Source organism: Hylaeus anthracinus, unplaced genomic scaffold (genome assembly GCF_026225885.1).
Source record: "Hylaeus anthracinus isolate JK02 unplaced genomic scaffold, UHH_iyHylAnth1.0_haploid 13690, whole genome shotgun sequence".
Lineage (NCBI taxonomy): Eukaryota > Metazoa > Arthropoda > Insecta > Hymenoptera > Colletidae > Hylaeus > Hylaeus anthracinus.
The window spans coordinates 1-25,954 of NW_026534490.1; the positions used below are offsets into that span (position 1 = coordinate 1).

The 25,954-nt window shown below is 42.5% G+C and overlaps 1 protein-coding gene across 1 annotated transcript; it reads right to left on the reverse strand.

The window, feature by feature from the left end:
* Positions 1 to 6: 6 nt before the first annotated feature.
* Positions 7 to 25,954, reverse strand: LOC128892669 (calmodulin-binding transcription activator 2-like). The gene is made up of 8 exons (XM_054153202.1): positions 24,004 to 25,954; positions 20,966 to 21,057; positions 4,086 to 4,274; positions 3,605 to 4,003; positions 1,741 to 2,481; positions 1,112 to 1,447; positions 501 to 748; positions 7 to 370 (listed from the first exon to the last, which is right to left on the reverse strand). The coding sequence occupies exons 1-8, from the start codon at positions 24,074 to 24,076 to the stop codon at positions 166 to 168; spliced, it is 2,283 nt and encodes a 760-aa protein (XP_054009177.1). The 5' UTR covers positions 24,077 to 25,954; the 3' UTR covers positions 7 to 165.

Sequence of the window (25,954 nt, forward strand, 5' to 3'; positions counted from 1 at the left end):
AATTGTTACAGAGGGGGGTTCTTGGTGGTGGCAGAGGGGGCGGGGGTATTCATGGCGCGGGGGGTGTAAGTGGGGTGAGGTGGTCGGGAGCACTTGTGATTTACGTGCGGACGTGAATGTATGTGCGTGTATATACGGAAGAGGGCAGTATAATAGCAAACGAGACTAACACAACGCCAGATCGAGACCGCTGTCTTGAGATGGCCTCCTAGGGCTAGGGCTGGCCGGTCGCAAGAAAAGCCTCTCGTCTTGCCTTCTGGCTTCGAGTCGATTTAATTCTTCCGTGATCGCCGTGTGGCCGTTCTCCGCCGCTAACTCGGTCGCGCTTCTATTCTGGCAATCCCTCACACGAAGCGCCATCGCGTTCCATCTGCGCAAACAGATTAAAATTTCTTTAGAAACGGGTCGATTAATTTTTTGCAAACCGTATCAGCAGAAACAACTAAAATTAAATTGAACATTTTTATGGAAACGGTTAAAGATATCGGTGAGATGCATACCTATACAATATCCTGGCAGTATCCGCGTGTCCCGCGGCACAAGCCCAAGCAAGTGGCGTAAGACCAGCGCTATCTTGCCTGAGGGCATCAACTTCGGCATCTAATACGCTACTAGGATTTTCCGCTCTCCAGTGGAGGAGGGCGCAGGCTAACCTGGAGTAGCCCAATCCAGCGGCCAAATGCAACAGGGTAGGGCCACCGGATTGTAACGGTTCCGCTCCGGCTCGCCACGGACGGACAACAGCATCCTGAAATCCAGAGAACGAAACAAGCTGAATAAATAAATAACCACACTTACCAAAGAAAAGAGAGTATTGAAACGTTAACACTTGCGTCAACACTCCACTACCTCTTAATTAATTAGTTCTTTATTTGTAACGTCTCGTCCATGAGATCATGATCCTGAAAGGATAACATAACTCTGGAAATGATTGTACAAGTAAAATATAGTGTCAGGAGAGAGTACGATAATAAAGAATTACAAAATAATAGAAAAGTTCTCGTTGTACGTGCTCCATCTTTCTCGTTTAATTTGATTTTACTTCCGGTGGCATGAGATAAACTCTAAATAAAGAAACTGCCGGTCAGCAATGTGTTAAGATGATACCAACCTGACAATACGCGACTAGTCGCTCTTCCAAGTGAACCGCGGGCGACGGTGGACCAGGCCCCTGAAGACGAGACTCCACGTCCGCCAAACGGTCCAAGAGAGCTCTCTCTGGACTTGGCTCGGACGTCGGTGCTCTTCGATACTCGAAGGCAACGCTGTCAGAGACGACGAACCCGTCGCACGCGACCTGAAGAGACGCTATGCCTGGAGCATGAGCAGGACAACGGCAACGCAAGACACCTGGCTGCACCAAGCAGGCTTCAACCGGTTCAGCGTCGAACAACACCGAATACGATTGAGAGTTACTGCCACCGGTCCAGGGGCCAGCAACCAATACCTGTGACGAAAACAAAATTCCTGTCACACGATCTATACAGATATAGTAAAATGCATATTATGGATAAACATTCGACATCGGAGCTGCTTGATCCCAAGCCTTCTTCTATAGGAAATAGATTTCAATAGAAAGGCGTACCCGAAGCAAGGCCTACCAGAAAAGCTTTACCAATAAGTTTTCTAGCAAATCTAGGGTCTAACGCCTTAATCATGTAAATTCCCCTACATTTATTTTTTACCTAAACTACTCACTGATCAACCAAACCAAACGAAACTCAGTAAAACAGATCTTACCTTCACACCACCCTCGGTGTAACTCCACTCCGGACTATACTCCGCAATATGGACGGTTGTTCCAGGATGACATCCCACGTCGTTATCGGATTCGCCTCTCCCCTCGGCCTTGGTCTGTTCGGCCTCGAAATCGTGCAGCTCCGGTAGATCGCCAAACACGTCGAACGCGTCTAAATTAACCAGAACGTCGTCCGACGAGTCGATGAAGTCCATCGGGTTGATCATGCTATTGTCCGCCGGTGACGGCGACGGGGAAGGTGGCACCATGTTGGCGGATAACGTTCGCTGGATGTCCTCTTGACTTAGATCCAAGGTCTCGGCGAAATCGGTGACCTCTGTGCCAGCGCCACCAATTGGCAACGTTTGCACCGAGGAGCGATCCATACTCTCCTGGGCGTCGATCTCCTGTTGGGTCTGTTGTTCTCTGTCGACGCTCGTCTGTTGTACGATTTGTTGCTCCGTGACCTGTTGCATCTCCACTTGTTGGCTTTGCTGCTGTTGCTGCTGCTGTTGTTGTTGTTGCTGCTGCTGCTGTTGTTGTTGTTGTTGCTGCTGCTGCTGCTGGTGATGGTACGGTTGGCTGTTGAGTATCAGAAGACCGCCGCCGCCTTGAATCTGTTGCAAACTTAACACTAGAGGAGCCGGCTGTTGGCTTTGAGTCGTATGGGAATGTCTTGAGTATACGCGGGGAGCCGGTGAGGCTGTTGTCGACGTTTGCTGACCTCCGGTAGTCGAGGAAACCTGATCGTTAACACGGGAGAAGAAGGGAAATCGTGAAACGGAGTTTAGAAACTAAACACCGCGGGCCGAGCTATTGAATACCTGAACGAGTTGCTTGGTTTCAATTCAAGCTTAGCATTCGAGCTGGAAATGGAGGAATTATGTTAATGAAGTTATTCGTGAGTAGACTGTTGATGTTTATGCAAATTCATATTTTTACAGAGGACGAATTGAAATTTAAGGAGAAGCGTCGTAGCTTCTAACCAGAGTATTTTATTTTTGATATTTTTGATATTTTTCATTTGTACACATTCTCGTACATCTTCTCATATGTTCACCCGTCACAAGTGCATGGGCAACAGTCTGTTCACAAAAGTATGGAATACGAAAATTCGAATTACGAAATTGAAATTGAAATTAAAGTTAAGGTTGGTATTAATGAACTGTTCAAATGGGATGGTGTTCCCTTGAAACCAAGAAATTCGTTGCTTTCTATCGTCAAGGATGGCCAGGTTGGCCTCTCTGAAATGCCATCCTCTATACAGGGTGGGGCACTTGAATGGGAACACCTGAATATCTCCGTTATTTATGGTTCTGTGAAAGAAACCTTTAAGACTAAGTTGCGCTGTTTAAAATGGCACGTGTAACAATAGGAGAAATTTTGTCGTTGTAAATCACAGCGTATTATTGAATCGAAAAACCATAAATTGTCTCAAAACTAGACACCTCTGCCTGTGGTATGACATTGAATTTTTTCGATATACCAAAAAATTAGGAAATGTCAGGCCCTTGGAAATTTCTGAATTCTACGAAAAAGTATTACTTATTCATTGAAGCCTTAACCCCTTGCACTCTGCGCCATCTCGTTGCAAAATGTGCGAACAGAAATCGCATTCCATAAAATAGATCTAACTTTAAAAACATGTCTTTTCTGGTATTATTAAACTTGATTATAAACTCTTAGAGCTTTCTTGAAGCGTTCACACTACTGCAAATATAAATCCTTTTCATGTCAGACTTACGACGTCCCTTCATAGGGGACATCCGAGTGCAAAGGGTTGAAAAGACGATTAAACAAATTCGTACAGTGTTGTGTTTCTTCAAGTGCCCCATCCTGTGTACGGCAAGTGTCGGATCCGGTTACCTGATTGTCCGGTGTTAGTCTCCTAGGTGCAAGCTGAGTGCTGGTGGTGGAGGAAGTGGAGTTCGCTCGCTGCCTGTCCAACAGTTGCGAAACTATCATGTCGACGGGATGATTCGAGTGTTGTGTGAGATGAGGATTGTTCGGATCGTCATCTCCACCGAGGAACATGGGTCTGAGTTGCGAAGCCAGCTCGTCTCGCGTCCATTCTTTCTTGTCTGGCGGCAGTGCGAGACACGGTGGCAGCGCCGCTAGCTTTGCATCACCGTCCGGGTAAGGAACGTTTAAGTAGTGAACGAGAACGACGTCTGGATTCTGCAGTAGCCAATAACATCTCCGATGAAACGTCGGAAGGATTGCCGAGTGCACGTAACAGCCGTAGATGCACTCGACCCCCTGGACCTGCGATTCGACCGAGAACAAATCTCAACTCCGACCGACTCCCTGGACCGCGATCACTTTCGTTCGTTAAACAAAGCGCTACCTTCAGTTTCATATGATCCTCCCGTGTAGTCTTGCCGTCTTTTCTCTTCTTCCAGCAATAACCGTCCCGCCGGTAACGGACTTTCTTTCTCGAATACAGTAACATCGAACCACTGCGCGGTCGCACCTTCACCTCCCGACTTTGCCATTCCGCGTGCCTTTGGAAACTTATCAGAATGGCGGCGATCTCCTGATGACAAATCGTAAGGTTTCAATTAACATCAGAACCGGGCGTGGTATTTAAGAACCGTGTTATTATCTTAAAACCCGTACCGGCGATTCCCGTGTAATTTGTCGACAGAGGGAAACAACCGTAGGACCAGGAAACACGTTGGAACGCGGGCATGTCGAGTTCCCTTTTTGGCACGAGGGCCAATTTGCACTTTGTTACCGTGTCGAGGGCCCTGGACGTGTAATTATCTTGCAACCGGCAACGGTATTTTAAGGACATTTGTTTTCGGTCGCGGAGAAGTGTTAGTCAAAGAGAATTTTCAGTCGAAGGAGTTGGCACTACAAACAACTGTTTCGCTTTATTGAACGTTAAACTCGTGTGAGCATAAAATTACCAACGCGTTTAAAAACTGCTTCGCATCGCGATACGTGATTCATTTATAATAAACAATAATTCGAATTTTGATTTAGTATTCAACTATCCTTGAGACTTGTTCAGTTACAATTTCTATGAGCAATTCGACACAATAAGTAACCGAAAGTATTGCAATATGACGTGGTCACTAATTACCTCGTGGTTGATGTGACCTTAAATGAAGTAATCAAATAAAAAAAAAAGTATCGACATTTGCAGAAACATTACTTTTTGGTCCCCCTAATATAACCTGTATCGCCAATTAAACAAGATTAATCTTCCTTGAATATGAAATTACAGTATCATACACGTCCATCCCTTCCCACGCAGTGTTTCGTTTTATTCGATTCGCGTTACATCACGGGTACGCGACACACTTAGAAAGTGCAACCGGAAACTTCTCAAGATGACGAGGATAAGGGAGCCTCGGGAGAGAAGTGGGATACACGGATTCGAGGAAACATATAGACACTCTTCAGCCAGCCCCGCTGACATCTGCCTTTTCCGTGGATTTCGCTTACTTTTGCAAATCGCGCTGATACATCTCCGATCTTGCCGCGATTCTCGCGCTTCGCGGTGTCGGGGAGCCGCGCAAAATATTCGCATACATTTTCGCGGGCCGCGCCGAGGGATTCCCGCTGTCGAGGGGGGCATGCAAAGTAAGGGGAACGGGGTGAAATATGAATCGCAAACTCATCGTTGAAAATCATCCCCTGGAGATCGTTTATTATCTGCGAACCTTTCTCGCGGCGTCTAGATAAAAGAGAGTTCGCGGACGAGTTTGAATAATACGCCACGCGGGTCAGAAGCGAGATTTTCGGATTAATGATTCATCCGCTGGAACTCTGCTGGAATCTGTGGCCCGATGGGGGCGAGCCAGAGTTTAGGGGTGAAACTGCGCCAATCGTCTTCAAGAATAGATCAATCTTGGAGAATTTTTAACATGGAGACGATTTAATGTAGAAAGCCCTTTGAAATTGCGAATAAAGATAGTTTGAGAAGGTACTCTTTAGAGGCCATTTTTATGATTTTTTTACGGTCAAAGTAATTGACGTAGACTTTTGAAATTTTGTAGATTTGTTTATATATGTACAGTCGTTCCCATAAATATTTGTACCCTCCATGCCTATTGAAGAATTTTGACTGAATTAAATAATAGTTTTGCTATTACCATATGAAGTTTTCATTACAAATATGCATATGAGTAAGCTTATGCGTGTATCTTATGCGAGAGCAGTAAAAATGCTATGGTTTCACTTCCAATGTTATTTTCGATGTAGTCAGAGATATAAGAAAAACGTGAAGAAAAATCGTCCCTGAAGAGATTAAGGGAAGATTTCATTTTTTCACCGAACATGTAAGACGAGAAATGGAACCTCGTAACCTAGAGGTTCTTCGTGAACTTACGAATGAAACTGCCTGAATATTTAAACAATTTTTGAAAGCTGCTCAGGGTCCTCAAAACAACTGCGCTTTCGACGTCTAGAGTTGAAACTCCGTTACGGTCAGGAGATCGCCTGGCCAGGACCAATTAATGGCGACACGACCCGTCTTCCACCGCAAACACCCTACCCTACCGTTGCCAGAACACCCTGTATATACAATTACAGACGAACACTGTTCAGATTTCGCGTGGTTAATCATGACACGTCGTTCTCCGGTACCCCGGGACTGCACGTTGCGCCGTCGAACATGCAACCTCGTGAGAGTTGGAGTGGAGAGAAATAAGGATGGAGAAAAAAAAATACGCGCAAAGGGAATAAGAGAAAGAATTCGGTCGTATAAATATTCGAGGAACGGTCCCGAGATGGTTATCCCGCAATTTCCATCGGCGAACGACAAGAATGGAAGAAAGCAGCCTCCCAGGGAAAGGGAGGGCAAAAAATTGAACACCCGGAGGTGAAATAAGTAAGTGCGCGGCCAGAAACGCCGCGGCACGCGATCTGACGTGGGCAAATGCAAATCGAACGCCAAACTGCGGCTGATTCGCCTAACCATGGAAAGGTGGCTGGCAATAAAATTCTACCGGCGTTGATATAAAGTTCAGGCGGCGCTTCGCGTGTCGCCTTCGTTTGGAAAATCGCTGCCAATCGGCTCGACTATTCCACAGGACCATAGATTCAGTTTGTTATTAACGCTACATCTACACGTCTCATTTGTACCTATTTCTACCCTGATCAGGCGAATGATTAATCTTATAAATCCTTGTTTTTTTATTAAATGCAAAAATATTTGACGTGGTGCTAAATTAAACAATGCATGAAACCCTCTATGTCTATTGAAGAAATTTGTCTAAATTAAATGATAGGTTTGATGTTTTCGAATCACTGTTTTATCGTAAATATGTACATGAATAAACTTTGCGCACGTATACATTTATAATGAACAATTTTGTAGAAGAATTTAAGAAATACTATTTGCTATACATATATCGGCTACATTCGGAATTTTACATAATATTCCATATTTCGAATGGATTTTTACAGAAGCGATATATTAAGGAAATCCTCTTATATGCACGAAGAGGTATTCAACAATAAAATGATATTATGTACACAGGGTCACCGCTAAACTTGAAGATCCGAACGAAGGTCGAACTTATCCCGTTCGGTCCATCTATTGTAACAGCCAGAAAAGAAATTTGGCTCGCGTCTTTATTACCCCGTCGAATCCATTGTTAATTTCAACCGTCCGTTGTACTAACAACCGACACAGTTCAGTCTACATGAAATATGATCCACGTAGCGTACTGCCAAATTCAAATTCATATTTATTACTATTTCTTACAGAGACAGCGTACTTAATCCAAATAGTACACGTTTGCTTGATGCTTCACATAATTTAACAATATTCGAATAGAGGTGTATCGAAAGAGAAACGTTTTCAATCCTCTACGTAGTCATCCTCGAATGAAAACTTAAAATTTCCATGTACAAAAATTATATTTTGTATCATTTGAATAGCTCCGATTAAACTGAGTAACATTTTCTTCAACTGTTTTTATTGAATTATGCATAATTACTCTTACATTACCACATCAGTCCCCTTTTCCGTTGCAATATCGAGAATAGTCGAAGAGATATCGCGAGATAATTGAAGGTACACGGCCGCAACCGGGGAGGAATTTCTCGTACGTTTTCCTCTGACAGACAGTCACTGATTGGGGGTCGCTCATTTGGCAAGCGGAACCCACAAATCGTACATTACAAATGAGGTATGGTAAGATCGCGCTCGCTTGCGGCGATGTCGCATTACGTCGACGAATCGTGTTGGACCGTTTAGGGGTGGAGAGTCAGTCGTGTTTCATTTCCAATGAAACGAATGTAACGAAATTACGGCGAAAAGAGTAACGCGAGAATAAGTTATCGAAAACAATACCTGAACCTTGTATCATTAACAACAGTAGTTATTCATTTAAAACCTTGGTATGATTCTCAGTTCAATCCTTAGGTTTGATGATATACGTAAAATAAAAACGATTACACATTAAAGGGGCACGGGAAAACAAATGAGCTATTATTTCAATTTAGAGGAAATGTGCGATTTTGAATACAGTACATTTTTTTTTTAGTTTGGATAATACGACTTCTGTGGTCACGTGAGTTTACTGTATATTAACAATAATCAAATTAACAAATGGGCAAATTCGAGAAGTTCGATATTCGGCTATTTTTGCCTGTTGCATTTAAAACACCTGGCATCATGACACCCCCTTTGCAAGGGCACTAGAAGATGACGAAGTGGAAACATTTTTCAAATCAGTCAAAAGAAGACTACACAATATTCCAGATGAATAAATATTCATCTATTTATTGACACCGCCGTTAATTTTCCCGTAGGAAGAGTAATCCTTCAAACGCAGGAGTCCTTCCACGTATAAGTTTAGCCTAATCCAGAACAGTTAATTTAAGAGCAATGGACTTAACCTCCCCAAATAACTCGAGGGACGTAAAGCATTCTGTTATAGCCCAGAAAAAAAAAGAATCAAGGGAGGTGGAACACATCGCGAGGTAATGTACGTTGGAATAAAATTATCGAGAATCCCTGTCTCATTCTGGAAGATAATCGTCGAAGGAAAGACCAGCGGAGAAGAAGGTAGGAACGGAGAAGAAAGAGGGAAAGAGGAACAGAAGTGTGGTTCGGAGTGCTTAATAACTTTGCACCGTTCCCGAGGGTGGGCCTTGGAGTCTCCAAAGGTTCTCCAGCGAACGTGGCCTGGATATAAATATTCTTAACGAGGGATGGATGAGAACGAGCGAGATGGGTAACTGGAGTGGCTGGAAAGAGGGAAACGGAATAAGAGCCCAAGCAAGGCTCCGCAGCCATTAGACCTGCCGAGCACCGACAACGAGGCTAGATAAAGCCAGCCCGCTGTGTTCCATTGATTTACAACTGGTTAATTGATCATTTGCATTCTGTCGGGGATACATTGCGCGGCTGTCCGCGCACAGAAACTAGAACTTCTGACCCCGACTTTCGCCCGTGAATTCCTGAACACCCTGCACCCCTCCTCCTTCGATCACCTCGACGTTTCCCAACACTTTTTCGTCCTAACGTACCTTCTCGGTCCAACGGCCCTCCCAAAATGCATAGTCGAATAAAAGCGACGTCTAGATCTATACAAATTTATTAAAAGACTGGCTCTCTGTAAAATGAAATATTAACCCTCTATGGGCCTAATTATTGTTTCTGCAGACAATTTGCAAGGCGTTTACTTCGATATTTCAGGTAGATACCAACCGTCATCAATATTGTTATTTTATTATCAGAGACATTATATAATTAAAACTAAAATTATTTGATAAAATATCGATATATTAGCATGTAATCTGAAAGTTACATGAGCCCATAGAGGGTTAATGTGACGCTTTTTTCTGTCATTATAAAATAAAAAATAAAAAAAAATAGATATTTGTCTTTATTTCATAATAGAACTATATCTCAATAATACCCAACAAATTTATATTTATTTATTCTAATTATTTTCATGTTACACGAAGTAACCACACACTATTTAAGGCAACTCAAATATGTCTGACTAAACCATATCTCAATTTCACTCTGACATCAAAAGCAGAGGCAAATTTACGATTGAACTATTCCTGTTTGAATCTCGTTTCTAAATCCACGTTTCACTACCTGTAATTTTACCAAGATAAAACCCAAGAGTTTCGACTCTGAGTCTCATCGACTAATATTTCGCCAGGTGTTTGTTCGATTCGAAGTCATTTCAGCTAGAGGGTAACAATGGCCACGCGAGTAATCACGTAACAAGCGGAATTATTATATTTGTCGAGCGTATTAATAGCTTCCGCGGGGCAGCCGTATCTTAATTCAATCGGCCCCCGGAATCGCGCCGAAATTTTCTCCACGCGAGACCTCCCCCGCGTCGAAATTGATTTTCCACGCGTTTACCGTATTTCGTAACGTGCCAGACACGAAATGGGTCAGGCAACGCGGGGAATAGTTTAGCTTGAAAGATGGCGTCTGACAGCGCATATCGTTACGTTGCGTGCAAGGTCGGGTTCCGTGCAAACGCCAGTCAGGACTCTCGAAAAATTTTTGGCGTGACACGACTCGTAATTGCGTACGTAATGGTCTCAAGTTCGTGTTGCTCGTTGCATTTCTTTTCCTTTCTTCCTTATTTGCTTTTTAACCTCGTAGATCAGGGATGAACTCGCCCCCAGCCTTTTCAAGTATTCGCTACTTTCAGCTTATTATGTCTGTTGTATATCTTGTACACGTTATAATGTACTCATTAAAATTCTATTTAAGTATTGTATTTCTTCTTCGTTTATACCAAATAATTTCAAGCACGTAAATAATGTACCTAACTCGGAGAGAATACATTTTAAACACGAAGAATTTATGAAATAGTTAAAAAAAGGAATTTATTTTTAAAGCTGAATGTTAAAAAGTTGTTGACTCTTTTTAGTCCATACAGATTTCTTTTTTAAAATTAGATCCAACATTCTCGAAACGTGTAACTATCGAGGAATGCGCCAAAATAAAATCAATTTCTAAAAAAAATTGTAATTTCCTGGCCCTCTTAATTTGCATTTAGACAAGCACCTCGCCACAGTTCCAGCGTATGTGACCACGCGCAGCCTTATAATGATGAGGCATCCCTGAAGTGAAATGCGGCCTCCCAATGCCAAAAGGTTCCCCACCCCTCGTGTGGATCGTTGCGAGCGAGAACGGTCCGCCACGTAACGTGTCCGAGACTCGAAGAAGGTCAGCCCGCGTGCTCTTCGAGCGGAGAAATGTATAGATCCTTCAAGATACGACGTAGGAGCCCATAGATTCCTGCATTCGGTTCAACGGATACGTAAACGAGACGCCTTCTGTCTCGTGTGTTGCCGGAAAGGATGTATTCCCCTTGATTTACGAATGCGAAAGGCCCGATAAATCCGACCCTCCTTCCGACGCCCCCTCCCGACCGAAGATGGTGCGTCCTTTTCGACGCTTCCTGTTTACGACACACGCCTCGAAGAATATTATCGTAAATCTATCATTGATATGAGAGCGATCCGCTGAATTAACGGGCTGCTTCCTCGAGTCCCTCCCGAACGCACAGAATTCTGGTTTCAGTAGTTCGTGACGGTTCGGGCAGACGGCAGAGCCGAGCTGCCGCGGCGGGCTAAGTAGAATGTGGCGGCAATGGACAGACAGCGGAGATATAACCGTTTCGGAGTCGGATGATGAATATTTAGGTGTGCGATAATCTTTAGGACCAAGTTATAGGAAATACAAATGTGCGGATGAGACGAAATTTGACGATATGTTCGATCTTCTTAGCTTATAATGAAAGTTCTCTTTCTGAAAGAAGTTTGAAGTAGGAGGAGCAAATTGACTGAACAGCTTGTAATGTCGAAGAAGTGTAATAGCCACTTAGATAATTACTCTTTGGTTAATTTAATTGTTTCTTTAAACAAAAAAAAAAGAAATTAAAAAACTATCATAGAAAATACTATTTAAAAAAAAAATCATTCACACAATTTCACGCATTTGAAATAAAGCGAACGAATGTATGCATCTGCTGTAAAATTCTGATTAATCGAAAAGCAGTGAGAGATTAAAAACACCGAGTTGAAGCATTTCGACGCGTTAAAAATTTCACGCGAATTATTCCAAACTTAATTCGCTTCGAATATCGTAAGAAATGGTTTCTAAGAGGATTTGGGCGAGCTGCTAGAATAGATAGAGCTAATAAAGTATTCCGACGGTTATAGAGAGCGGATAAGTGCTCTCGAAGTGCCTCGTGAACGCGGCGTCTCTAGTAGTATGAACCGGTATTTGATCGGACAGGGAGAAGCGACGGGAACACGCGATGCAGGAATGTCAACATCATACCGAAAATTCCTGTCAACGACGTCAAAACATACTTGCGGGTTTCCTAGGTCTGACAAGTGTATAACGACGCGAGAACAGTTTGGCGAGCGACGATACAGACACAAGGAAGTTTGCTTGTTCCACGGATAGGTCGAACACTCTCGTTCCGTACTGTTAGCAACTAGATCGGCTTAACCTTCCAGCGTGGTCGACTATTTTTGAATCACGAGCACGGCTGTTGGGTGTGTTACACTCTGGATTTGCCCTTTACCGGATTGTCGATGACTGATGCAATTTTGCTGGGTTTTAATTAATGAAACGTATTGCTCAAAGTGAAATTTAGCGTGTATTAACGAAATTTATTGTTTGGAACAAAATGTGGTGGCTTATGTGAGAATTTATTAAATATTATTACAGAGGAAGAGATAGTTAACCCACCAAGTACTAAGATATACATTCGAAATTGAAAGACATTAAATGAGGAAAATACTTGTACCATTTTTAATTTTTTTAAATTGGAATTAGTCGTATAAATAGAACACGTTGAATGTCAAATTCCATCTATGAACTGCAATACAAAAGAAGTGTAGTAGAAGTGTATCGACAATAATCTGATCGAGGTTCATAGTATTTCCTAATGAACAATTAGCGCCATACGACCTTCTTAGAAGACCTACGCCTAGAAAAATATTTAAAATATGAAAACTAGGATTGAATGCTAATACCCTTTGTGTTTCTATTGTAAAAGCTGTAAAAAATTGTCCTTTTCCAACGAATGCCAGAAATTCTACTCGTGCCCCTTGTGAATCAGAGTGTTAGTAATTCGCGTCTAACATCTATGATAAAAATCGTCGATGTTCCGGCGAGGACTTGGTATTTTTCCGTAGATGTGGAACAGTAACGAGATGCACTACCTAAAATTACCTCCTCCCCGGGCCAACAGGAGCGTTCGATTCGAAAACGCAATCGCAACGGTGGTCAGAACCGAATAGTGCATCTGAGAAATTGCATATCGATGCGCCCCACATAAACGTTCCGGTGCACCGGTTCCCTTCGTCATCTCGGAAAAATTAGCCAATTTCCCGAACCCTTTGTGGCGCACCGAATAACAGCGAATGGATGTTATTTCGCCAATGGCAGTCCACGAACCAATACCTCATAGGGTTTCTTCTCGTTCGTTTCCCGACGATCGTAAAACAATAACGAGCGAACCATCTCCACGGGCACCGAATCACCCAATCATTTCTCCTCGATTTGTGTTCCTCGTTAAAGGAACCTTCTATCTTCGGAGCCCGTAAAAAGGGACTTGCTTCAAGATTTTTTCGGGGAAAAATTGCGAGAAGAAAGAATTAATGAAGAATACAGTCGAGGATAAGTTAAAAATGTCACCGTACCTGAACCTCGACTCTTTTGCGGGATTGTTTATAGATTGTTTTGCGATAGAGACGTCGAATGAGAGAGTAAACGAGAATTTTTCTGGCGCGATAAGTTTGTAAAAATGTCGATATTTAAAGTATTTGAGGGTAGGCTGCCACCCTTTCGGATATTCGTAACGACCTAAAATCGACGGCAGACGGATGTAAGCAAATATTGACCTCCGCGACAATAACGGCCCCCGTTTGCCGAAATCAATTTCGGCGTTACGTTCGAATACAATCTACTGAAAAATAGTCGCGCCGGAAATTGCATTACCGACAAGCGCAAACTAACGTTTAATTGCGCCCGGGCTGTCATTGTGTACCCTGGCAAACTGTAGGCATTCAACGCATTTATGCTCTCCAGCAAATCGGAAATCAATAAGCAAACAGAAACATTGTTTTCGGATCGATTTCCGCTTACCGATAGACCGCCGGTGGCATCGTGTGCTCATCAATTAAACGAAATGTTATCGGAGAAAACTGACGGAGCTCCCTGTGTCAATCCAAAAATGAAAAATCAAACTGTAATCCTGAATCCCATAGAAACGGATTAACCGCGAATGATAAACACGCACCGTACACATCGCGAACGAGATCCTCTCGTGAAAAGCACCACGGCATGGTACGGACTGAAAAAAGCTGATGTAAAGCTCATTAAAGCTGGTTAAATTCATCTACAGAATTGTGTAATCGAATTTCTTCTTTCATTAAATTAAATAGTACGAATGCCCGCATGTAGGAATCACTAAGTTTAAACTGGGTTAAAAAAATAGATTCAATGTTAATACTCTTATTGCTTAAGGTCTCTAAAATATTTCTACCAACTTGTATTAAACAAATTTCAAAATTTCAATTTACCATGTATCGTTCCTGAGGTTCAAAGCAATAAATAAAAGCCAACAGACACGGGTACACTGATCAATGGATATGGAGTACTATGAATCAGATTTTACTTCATTTTTTTTAATTAAATGGCATAAATGCCCTCTGTATAGAAGTCGCCATACAAAATTCCATCAATTTCTGACAAACCACCCCTAAGGAAAAACCCAAGCCAGGAGCCAACTCACCAACGTATCCATGCATACAATTACAATCATGTAACCCTCCCCTTCGAACTATCAGACTCAGTGCACCTTGTAACACCAAGAACGGAAAAAAAAAATGAAAGGAACGGAGGATGTCAAATTTTGACCGACAGCTACACTTTCTCAGAGTTAATAGCAGCCAGGAAGGTAATAGCTCGTTCGCTATTAAATTCCGAGAATCGCATGCAAATGGCGCGATCGATTCAATTCCCTCTTTCCTTTTTTTCGCGAACCAAAGACAAAAATAACGAGATCTACATACCGCAACGTGTTCCAGATTTCAAACGCTTATCCGCCATTACGGTTGGATAGCAGATTAATAAATCAACGTCATCGGCTCTCATTACCGATGCTAAAAGTGCGAAACAAATGATGTGCTTTTCGCCGAGTGGGTATGTGTTAAAAGTTATTACTATAATTCCTCGACCGAAATATATATCCGACCTAATGTCTCGTTACAAATGGGATTTCATCAGGCGACGGCTATAATAGGAGCGAACGAGGCACGATGGGAATCTTGGAAGTTATCACCAGCCTGGATACGAATGGCGAAGACGAGAGTACGAAAAGGGACACCCGTTGGAAACGGAGGAGGGAGAAAGAATCGATAGAGCGAACTGAAACAACATACGTTCACTTTTCCTCTGGCCGATAAATTTCTATTCCGTATAATCGGGGGCTATTAAAAAAAAAAACAAAAAAACAAAAAAAAACCTCCGAGCTAATAGGAAAAGTTTCCGCGGAAGAATGCCGCCATCAGCCACGAAATTGATTTGCTTCGGCGAACGGAACATCGAACAACTTTGCGCTCGTTTGAAGTTTAGACTCGATTACGGCCTGTCTCCGATAACGACTTAGAATTTGGCATCGCGTCAATAAAAATACGTAACAATAGACTCTGCGTTCCGTTGGATTTTGTAAACTCGAATTCAATTTCCAACCGATTGCCTCGACGGTTTAACGGAGCTCTGTAAAAATACGAGTGGAATCAGAGCGGAGCATAATTTGAATACGCTCGACGATGTTTATTGGTACGGGTTTCGCCGTATTTCCGCGAACTCTACATTAAAAACTGTTTCATCGCGTCTTTGTACTTTAGAATAGCTGCACGGGATTGGGTGATTGTTTGTTTTGGGTTATTGATAACAGATAGTTAACAGACTGTGGAAATTCGTATATATACAGATGAAGATAAATAATATAAACTTAAATGAAAGTACGTCTTATCCTCTAAACGGTATGACATGTTTATTATTGTTGCTATTTTATGGACTTCTGCATTTGTCCACATTCGGACAGGTTTACCTTGTAAACATCCCTTGGAAGTAATTTCCAGGGGACGGTCCGATCGCAGACGTTGCAAAATTCACCTCGGCAACGTTTCGCGCGTTCCATTATGTCCGGTTGCGCACTTATTTAAAAAAAAAAAAAAAAGAAAATGCCCGGTGTCGGACAGAGAAAGACGAGAATACCGAGAGTCCCTGGCTGATGACGTACTCTCATATGCTGTCAGAGGGTCTCGCAAAAAAATGGTGTTGTGGAAACGAAGAGGGGTGGGCCGGGGGATGGAAAAGGCAAAAGGTGCGCGAAGAAAGCGAGCGAGAAAACAAGATCACGGGTACGAGTGACCCCGGCAAAGGATTTCGGGTAGGGGCTTAAACTTCCCCTCCCGCCCGCCCGCCCCCCCCCCCATCTCGTGTGGCACGAAAGTTGCTCCGTTAACTTCCCAAGAACTTCAACCCATGAATAGTTTCGCGGGTATGAATCGCTGATGCGGCGGTCTTTCATCAGTTCCGCTTCGCTCGGATAGCGCGAGATGGGGGAGGGGAGGGGTGGGGAGGGGGTCGGAAGGGGGTGGTTTTAAATGAAAAAAGAAATTGACGCAATATCAATAGCGATACATCGTGCCGCCGCTTGAAAATTTTCCTTTCGGCCACGATAACGACGCCGGGGTTCATTCATATTTATGATCCCGCTAATTTTACATCGAAGTTACGCCCCGCGAAGCCAGACACTCGCGCGGAAGATGAAAAGATGTTGCAGCCCCGCTCGAGTTCCACGTTGACCTCATTAGCGATGCATATTACGCCGCAATAGATAAGCGAGACAAGGGGGCGGAACGTTCCACCTCGATCCTTTCGGGGATCGATTAGGAACGAGCTCGAGATCGAACGATGAAATCGGAGTTGGTTTGGATCGGTATAGAGGCGGTAAGGGTAGGGTTCGATAATATTGAGCTGCTTTGGTGAAAGAGTAGGTAGATGGGGAGATAATATGGAATTGTAGAGAAATATTTTCTTGGGATATTTGGCTTCGAGTCGTGGTGCTTTTGTATTTTGGTATCGATATGAAGTTTATGAAATGAATATAAAATGACATTTAGGGATTTATCATTGATGGAATGAATGTTATTGTTGGTGGATTTATGTACACTCGGGGGTGGTTTCGCGAAAATATTGAAAGAAATTAAGTTGTAGATAAAGATGTTCGCGAACCACGTTATCCGATAATGTTTAACATAGACGACTTCATTTATAATGAGTAGACTGCGGATCTGTATGCATTTGTAGAAAATTCGAATGTCCAAGAAACTACAAAATGCAAACAATATGCAGGAATATAGAAAAGATTGAAAGTGAAGTTGGTGTTATAATATCTGCAGAATAAAATAAATTCCTATTTAGGTTCAAGTTTTAATCATGAGTCTAATAATGAGTGATGGTCATTTATAATGAAGTTCTCATTTCGAACAAAAATTCGAATTAGTTGAAAAATGTAGAGTGAAATTTTTTCATTCAAAAAAAAAAAAACATTGTATCCTCTTAATAAATTATCCATCAAAAGCATAGAGTAAAGATATTCGAAGATATACTGATACATAAAAAAAAATACACACAAGGGATCGATTCGCCCCAAAGAAACAAACTAGGTCCTAAAGCTAAAGCTCTCGAGGGTCCCCCTAACAAACGTGCGCAATTTCCTCGATAAACTGACGATTTTCAATTCTGCAAACTACCCTCAAATGTCACGGTATCTAAAACAGTTGCTCTCAGACCATCCTAATATATTTATCCCTGTCTATATCTCCAAATAGAAACGAAAACGTGGGCTAACATTGTCCCCCGTAGTGGGTCAGGAAGAAAGGGCAAGAGGATACAAGCGCAGAGTATCGAAGATCGAAAAAAGGGTGGAAACCGGATAGGGAGAGAGACTTATCGCGATAGTCAAGGGGGGGCAGCAGGCATAGGCTCGCAATTGGGTTCGACTCGACGGAACTGAAAACTCAACTCGGCTCGGCTGAGCTCTCTAGCTGGCTCCAGCTATTGATCGAAGGCCGACCGGGGTCAGAGTAGCAGTGGACTACATCGGTACACCTACGAGTGCACGGTGCTCCACGTGTTGGTATGTGCACCCCTGCACACAGAACCGTCGCCTGCACACGGACGGGCCAGCATCTATCCTCTCTAACCGCCGACGCTACGTACGAGCCACCAACGGCGTTGCGACGTCGACTATTTACTTTACCGGTTGTGCCTACTGGAATTCCGTGTAAATGCATCGACCATTTCGCTAACTCCGTTCACGAACAGTTTATCGCGAACGTATTAACGATGTCGGCGTAATCCGCCCGGTAAACTTCGACCCCTCGAAGGCACGAAGAGCTATTACGACGAAAAAGAAGACCGCCGTTCCTCGTTCTCGAATCGCGAACGGGGAGCCAGCCTCGGAATCTTAAATTGTTGCCAAATTTGTACGCGAGTATCGGGCTTCGACGAACAGGAGATTCGTACTCTTTACTTTTTTCATTATTTAAACGTCGACCTTCTTTTGAAGACGCGATTGTTGATTTTGTAGTCGAGTTCGTGTTAGGAATCGACGAACAAGAGATGACCTTTACTTTATTTTTTCAACAACAAATTTCTTCGATTGGTATATAGGGTACGAATATTTATGGGACTGACTGTATATATATTGTTTTATATATCGATCATATATCCTATCGTAAGTATTGACTCTTCTAAACACGACTTAAAAAAGTTCGACTTAATGGCGAACGGAAATTGAAAATCCGAAATCGAACAGTTGCCAAATTTGTACGCGGGTTCACAACAGGCATCAACAAGCAAAAGATCGTAGATCGCAGTTTTTGTGCTTTAAATATTCGCCTCCCCGAAGAAGATCCAAAGAATGGGGCCAAACGGAATATTGTTTGGTTTGGTGCTCGTCAAGATTACTCCCTGGCTTGGATTTATTCCAAACGCGTGCATTACATCCTTTCTTACACAAATTCGTAAACGTTTCCGAAGATCCATTACTGCGAACAATTGTTACTCGAAGGGATTCTTAAAATAGCACACGTGCGAGACATTGCGGAAAGACATAGGCCCCCGCCGTGCTATTCGCGATATCCGTCTGACTATAGACAGTCTATTTCCCCTTCGTCTGTTCCATTTCTGTTTTACCTTGCACTCTACACACGTATCTTACATCTATTATTGAACGTCTTTATCGCGGGCATAAGTAGCGTGCACGTGTACGATGATACAAAGAAAACTTTCGCAATGACGAATGTAAAATCTAACACCGAAGTTATTGCATAAACAATTACGCAGATGTGAAACTTAGTGGCTCGATTTTATGTCAACGATATATTGACTGTTTCTGTTTTATCTGGCAGGAATGGTTTTAAATCAGTGAGAATAAAGTGATTCTAATATTTATTGGACAATTTTAAAATTTCAAGAATGAAGCAAGGAATAATTACATATATTTTGTTTCTACAAATATAGAAATAAGAAAACGAAGACGCGATTTTGAACGTTTCTGGTTGTAGATAATAACTTTTACATAGAAACTAACCATCAAGTTCGCAAATTATATAATTATTTATAAAGATAAACTGAAAATAAATTAAAATTTTTAAGTAAATATTATGACCAATTTATTTTGAACTTCTAAACATGTACGCCTATAAAATCTAGCAATGAATAAATCACTGATAAACAATTAGACCATCAACAATTTCATTCGTACTTTGTACCGTCTACAGTGACGTCAACAGAGAAGTCTCGTTAAACCAACGAAAGTTTGAGGAAGAATTTACGAGAATATCGACAGTTGCTTTTAAGATTCCCAATTTATGCCACAATTCGCTCCGTTCGGGTTTTGAAATTTTTTCCTGAATGCGATGCGAGAGGGCTCTTTATGCGACAAAGTGAAATCTCTTTGTAGCACGGTTAGCGAAACACGCTATATACCCGGTTGGTGCAGCTAGGAAGCGTATGCTCTTTTGTTGGAATTCGACTGGAACTTTTTTATTACCCGTTTTTCAGTGGGCCCGCGCTAGTTGAATTCAGCTTTTCACGTTTTCCTTAATTGAGAGCGGACGTCCAGGGTTCGGGCGTACGAAGTACCCTCTAATTTTGTTGTCGAATTTACAATTTAGAACACTCGTAGCTCTTCCAAATTGCACGATGTATACAGATATATTCCCAACCCTCGTCGTGTACTTTTTTTTTTTCTAATTACAACCGACGCCGTATGAGTATCAAATTATACCGCTGGCGATGAGTCGAATCGAATTTCTCGGTTTGTCGTGGCGGGGACATTAAACGCGTAGAAAAATTTAAAGAAGTATGTTACTTTCTTGTTAATGTCTTCAAGGAGCAGCAAAAGAAGATACATAAGTATTCGTACCTTCTATGTCCATTGAAGACATTTGTCTAAACTAACTGATGGGTATGACGATGGGTGTGGTTAATATATATTAATATTTAAAATATTGTAAAGGGAAGGGAGATCCATCTATGATATATGTATAGTATATCAAATTCCATGCATAAAATTCTTTATACAAAATCTCTTGAGGTAAAAATATAAAGTAAAATTATACTTGAAGGGAATTTTATGTGATATATACTAATATATGAAATATCGTAAAGAGAAGGAAGATTCATCTATGATGTATAGTACATCAAATTTCATATATAAAATTCTATGGAAAGAATTCTGTTCTTTCATCTATGAAATTCTTTATACAAAATTCTTGATATACGAAGGGAAAATCTCTCGAGGTAAAAATATAAAGTAAAATTACCGATGAAATTCTTGCACAAAGATCTAAAGTAAAAACATATATAAAGTAGACAGAAATTACTTATCAAAAATAACATTCTAAAGTAATTTTAACATCAAATATGTGGAATGAGTAAGAGTATACCTAGTAAGTGTACAACGTATAAAACACAAAGTAGAATGATTAGAAAATCTCAATAGGAATACAAATAGTAAATGAGGTTTCCTTCAGGGGATTTTAGAATATTTTCAAATATTCCCTTGTATTTTCCCCTTAGAGCGTGAATACCTCTAGATTCAGTACGTTTAATGCTAACGATAAAATAAATCTGGTAATTAAATACCATTTCGAATACGATTAGGATCGTGGTCTCTGACTCACCTCGTTGGTGTTCCATCGGTGCCTCTGAGTTGGAAAATGCTCGGCTCGTGGCAGGGTCTCCAAATTTTCCGGAAGTTTTATCGGATCCCCATCTAAACAGACCAATAAAGACGCGATGAAAATGCCACCCCCGAAACGTCTGATATTTCGCGTGGAACGGTTTCCAATATTCGGTGGCAAAAGGGTGGTGGGGTGGGGAAGGAGGAAACTCGATACCCCTCTCGACGGTTTCGTTTATACCGCGGCTCTCTGTATAACTCTATCATTCGAGTGGCCGACACTCGTAATCTGATCGTTCGCCGTATCACGCGAGTCACCGTAATTCGTGCATACATATTTATTTCGACGAAAGCTCAGACGTTTGCGTAACACATCATTAGCCGTGTTTATATACAACGGATCGAGGGAGTTATCGATCGGTACGCGTACACGAGCCGTCCACCGAGCGCAAGAGTAACCGACGCTAACGAAAGTAATTCACCGTTCACGTGCATAACCTTACAACACCGTCGAGATATTCAAATGCGTAATTAATTCGTAAATGAAAACAGAGCCAAGGAAACGTGCCTTCTATTTTTACGAAAGCTCGCGTATAAACACGTAGGCGGTGTTTCCCGCCGATAGGAGCCCGATGGAGTAAATTCAATTTTCTGGGTCACGTGGCACGATTCATCGCGAGCCATTAACCGGACACCGTCGAACGCGAAAAATAAAAAAAACTGGCGACCGGTGTTCCGATACGTCTCTGTCTCTCTCTCGTTGCGAGTTCTCGCGAGAGGGTAGGGGGTGGAGGGATGTGTATAAATTACCGCAAATAAATTACGCGCGCATTGACGTTTCGAGGCATTAAGGAAACGACCGTTCGTCGTCGAAGGGACACGGGGGAGGGCTGAAATATGTCAGTTTACCGTCCCCAGGTTCGCGTAGGAACGTTATTGATATCACCGGAAGTGCAGCTGCACTTTCTCGGCTCCGTGGTAATTTATTGCCAATACCTTCCGCGCTGTTATGAATTTTCGCGGCGCCTCTCGCAGCCACACGGAACCCTTGTTCGGATATAAAGATGAGTGATATCTCAATTTCGACGGGGAGCGGTCGGACCGTACGGGCGTTAAATTTTAAAAAGCGCACGCGGTAACGGCGAGCAACTGAAAAGAACGTTGAAAATAAATCGTCCAGAGACTGGACTCGGAATCTCGATGCTCCGATGGAGAATCCGAAAGGAGGAAACAAAATAGAAAAAGAAGAGAAAGGAGAATAAGAAGGCAACGAAAGGCATCGCAGTGTATGTGCAAGACGCAGCCAGACGCGAGGCTAATTATTGATCAAATAAAGTGTACCGAACGTTATAATGGCCTTCGTCAACTTTGCAAAGCGTTTTCGGTATGTCTGTGTCTATAATGATAAGCAAATATAAATAAGAAAGCTAATTGTGGAAGCGAGAGGTATGAGAATACTTCTCGACACCTAAAATTGAAATAGGATTACGTCGTAGAGAGACATGTGACTTACGTGTAAGAACTGTGCGATAATTATAAAATCAAAAGCAATAATCTACTTTCCGATCGATTTGAGAATATAATGAGAATGTAATACACTAGTTGAGAACAAAATTATTTCTTTTGATTCGATATTAATAATCACTATTCAGTGATATTCCTGCACCTAAGATGTATTAATGTGATAAGCTACTCTATTAAAATTATTAATAATTTCTCACCTCACTTGTAATTCGTTAGTATTGCAGACAGTAACGCAAAGGCGGTAGCGAAAAGAACTGAAATTTCAGTAAGACGTTTTGCAAACTCGGTCAAGAGCATTTTAATAATCATAATTTTGATAGTATGCAGATTTACATTAATCCCACCATTTAATTATTTATTTTGGAATTTCAGTAGAAAAGCTTCGAATCGACTTTTCGACAAACCAAAAAAGCTAATAGAACAAAGAAAATAATGTGATCATAGTGAATGCATATTTGAAAAGAAGAAAAATTAAAGCAGATCAACGGCTGTAAGCTATTAGCAGTGACTTGAAATAACATAAGTAGCTATTTCGTAACCTTTAATCCGATAGACGTTGTGTAAAAAACTGTCGGCGTTTCGTCCAAGAAAGACGGACTCATCGATAAGGCTAATCCAGCAAACATCCCTTAGACGCGTCTCGATGCATCCCCCAACTCTTACAAAAAGAAACACTGGCAAATTGAAAGTTACGAGATACGTAGCTTATATTAAACAAAAGCAATCCAAATTTGGCTCGAGAGTTTATAGATCTTTATAATCTAGCAGCCTGAAGAGTTACATACCCCTAAGAAGACTAAAAATAAAATCTTGAGAATCCTTTTCATCTACAGTCGATCACATAAATATTCGTGCCCTCTATGTCTATTAAAGAAGTTTGATTAAATTAAATAATAGTTTTATATTACCAAATGAATTTTTCATTATCAGTATGTATATGAATAACCTTATACATGTATATATTTATATATACATCAACATATTTATACAAACATACACTTGGAAACATCGAATCCAGCATTTAATTTAAATAAATTTCTCCAATAGACAGAGAGGGTACGAATATTAATGAAACTGACCGTAGATCATTAATTTTAGTGAATTACATCGCGCTCTCAAAGGCCAAAAATCCTCTCCCCTGTGTTGCACGTTTTTCTCAAAAAGTTAAATCTCTTTTTCAAGCATCTCGATGAGAGAGTCCCTCGATAAAAAGCCGTTGACACGTTGATTGCCAGACAAACGCTCGTAGAAAATTTCTGCGTGCCAAGAATATTGCATCTACAGAATTAAAAATTCTACACTTTGTTTCTATTTCGTTTAAGCGTAGAGAATTCATTGGCGTGTTGTTGGCGACGGACAACGTGTCAAAGCGCAGAAGAGAAACTATAGAAAGCCATCCACGGAGCCCTTGAAAGCCGTGGCATCGCGACGAGCGATTCGAGAGCAATGTGCGACCTGGCGGAAAGAAATTCTATGAGCCTGCTCGTCTCTGGACTAACGGGGATCAGGACTCACTTGGTGCGAGCGGCGTCGGGTAGGTCGCGTGATAGACGACACGCTGTGGATTCGAATGATTGTAGCCCGCCATTTCCGTGGCGCTCGTCCGAGCTACCGCTTCCTGGATCTTAACGATCGTGGCCGATCGTCATCGTCCCTGAACGTACGCGAACCGCGATCGTTGCTGTGCCCTCGCTGGCATCCCCGGGCTCCTCGTGTGTCTGGACGTGCGTGCGGCTGATACGGCGACTCGACCGTGGTCGGTGTTCGCGATCCTGGACCGTGACAGGCTGCGGGGGCACTCTTTTTGTCAGGAGTGCTTGCTGCCGGGTTCTAGGATGGAAATACGACTCGCTTGACGTTGCCCTCTGCGTGAGGCTCGTGCACGTGGGCAGTGGTTCCCCTTAGAACGGCAGGACATATCCCCCGAAGGATCGTGTACGCGAGCCAGCTTGTCCGTTCGACACCTGTCTACCCTCGGTTCGTAGTCGGGTTTGCTTTCGAGTTTGCGAACGATGAACTCGACGAGTACCCGCGGAGCGAATAACGCGACGTTCACACGGCTACGACACACGTGGAGATTGACGGTAAACCCCGAGATTACGACCGAAGACCTTTTATATTTTTCTCGCTTCTTACACCTTACTCCCTCTCTTTCTTCTCTTGACAAGCTTCTTTGTGCTAGTATAGAAAACTGGAGCCCCCGATTTGCGTTAGATACACCACGGGTTACCGGAACGATTCTCTATCTCGCGATCTTCACCTTTCCACCCTTCTTGACCCTCTTCGACTTTCGTCACACGACGTTGCGATACAGTCCTCCTTTCTCCGAATCTCTCTGACTCTCTCGCCCCGCAGACACGCACACAGGCACACACGCACGCACTCTCCTTCGTTTGTTCTGTCCCTATATCAATCAATCAATCAATCAATCAATCTCTCTCTCTCACTCTCTCTCTCTCTCTCTCTCTCTCTCTCTTTCTCTCTAGCCCTCTTTCCTTTGGATTCTTTTTTTTTTTTTTGTAAGTATGTTGTGCGTTCCGGAGCTCTTATTCGTCTTATATCCTAAGTTACAACACTGAACCCGTCCCCACCCGGAGGGACAAAATAATGTAATCACACAGAGTACAGAGAGAACTTAAAAAACGAGATTCGCCCCGCGGCTGACACGCGTATTTACGATCGCCCCTCGCGCGTTCTTACGTCCTCGGCTGCCTTTTTGTATTCCTCTTCCTCACGTTGCCCTTTCCTCGCGTTTGGCCTTCCCTTTTTCGCCACTCGCGCCTCACCTGCTGCTCTTTCCTCGCTGCGTTCGCACACTTCCCGACCTGGTGGTAGCCTCGGCAAACAGTCGATCCTTAATCCTCTTCGCTCCTCTCGCTCTCTCTCTCTCTCCCTCTCTCTCTCCCTCTCCCTCTCTCTCTCTCTCTTTCTTTTTTTGATTCCCAATTTATCCTCGTGTCCTTCTCTTCGCGCGTATACAGGCTTCGTAACGATTTACAGGGACTGGAAATAGTTTACTTTGTCGTTATGCGGTTCCGTGTTCTTGTATTGTTGTTGTTGATATTCTCTTTTCGTTTATTTATTTTTTTTTTTATTTTGCTTTACAGCGGTCTAAGAGTTTTCCTTTTTTTAAAGAGTAAGGTAAGAGAGACTTCTTTGGAGACGTTGCTGTGTATTATTTGCGTGTTATTTAGTATTATTTACAAATATGTATGTTTTTGTTTTTGTTAATAAAATAGGTTCAAATTAGTCTTTGGCCCCGCGTGTCTGCTCCCGAGCGGCGGGAGCCGCAGAGTGAGCCAACCCGCGACTCTCGACCTCCGTCCATCGCCCCTCTTTTCGTCCTTCCGCGACTGTCCCCTACCTTTATCCGCGTTCCGCCATTTCATAGCCCCCGAACCCCCCACCGCCGAGGCCAGTCCGACTATCCAGCACCAGCCACAGCCCCTGTCTGCCGAATCCCTTT

Coding starts and splice junctions, on each gene's coding strand:
- LOC128892669 (XM_054153202.1), bottom strand. CDS start 24,076: ATGGCGGGCTACAATCATTCGAATCCACAGCGTGTCGTCTATCACGCG. Junction 21,058..24,003: donor CCCGACGCCGCTCGCACCAA/GTGAGTCCTGAT, acceptor TGGTCTGTTTAG/ATGGGGATCCGATAAAACTT. Junction 4,275..20,965: donor ACCGATGGAACACCAACGAG/GTGAGTCAGAGA, acceptor ATTTGTCATCAG/GAGATCGCCGCCATTCTGAT.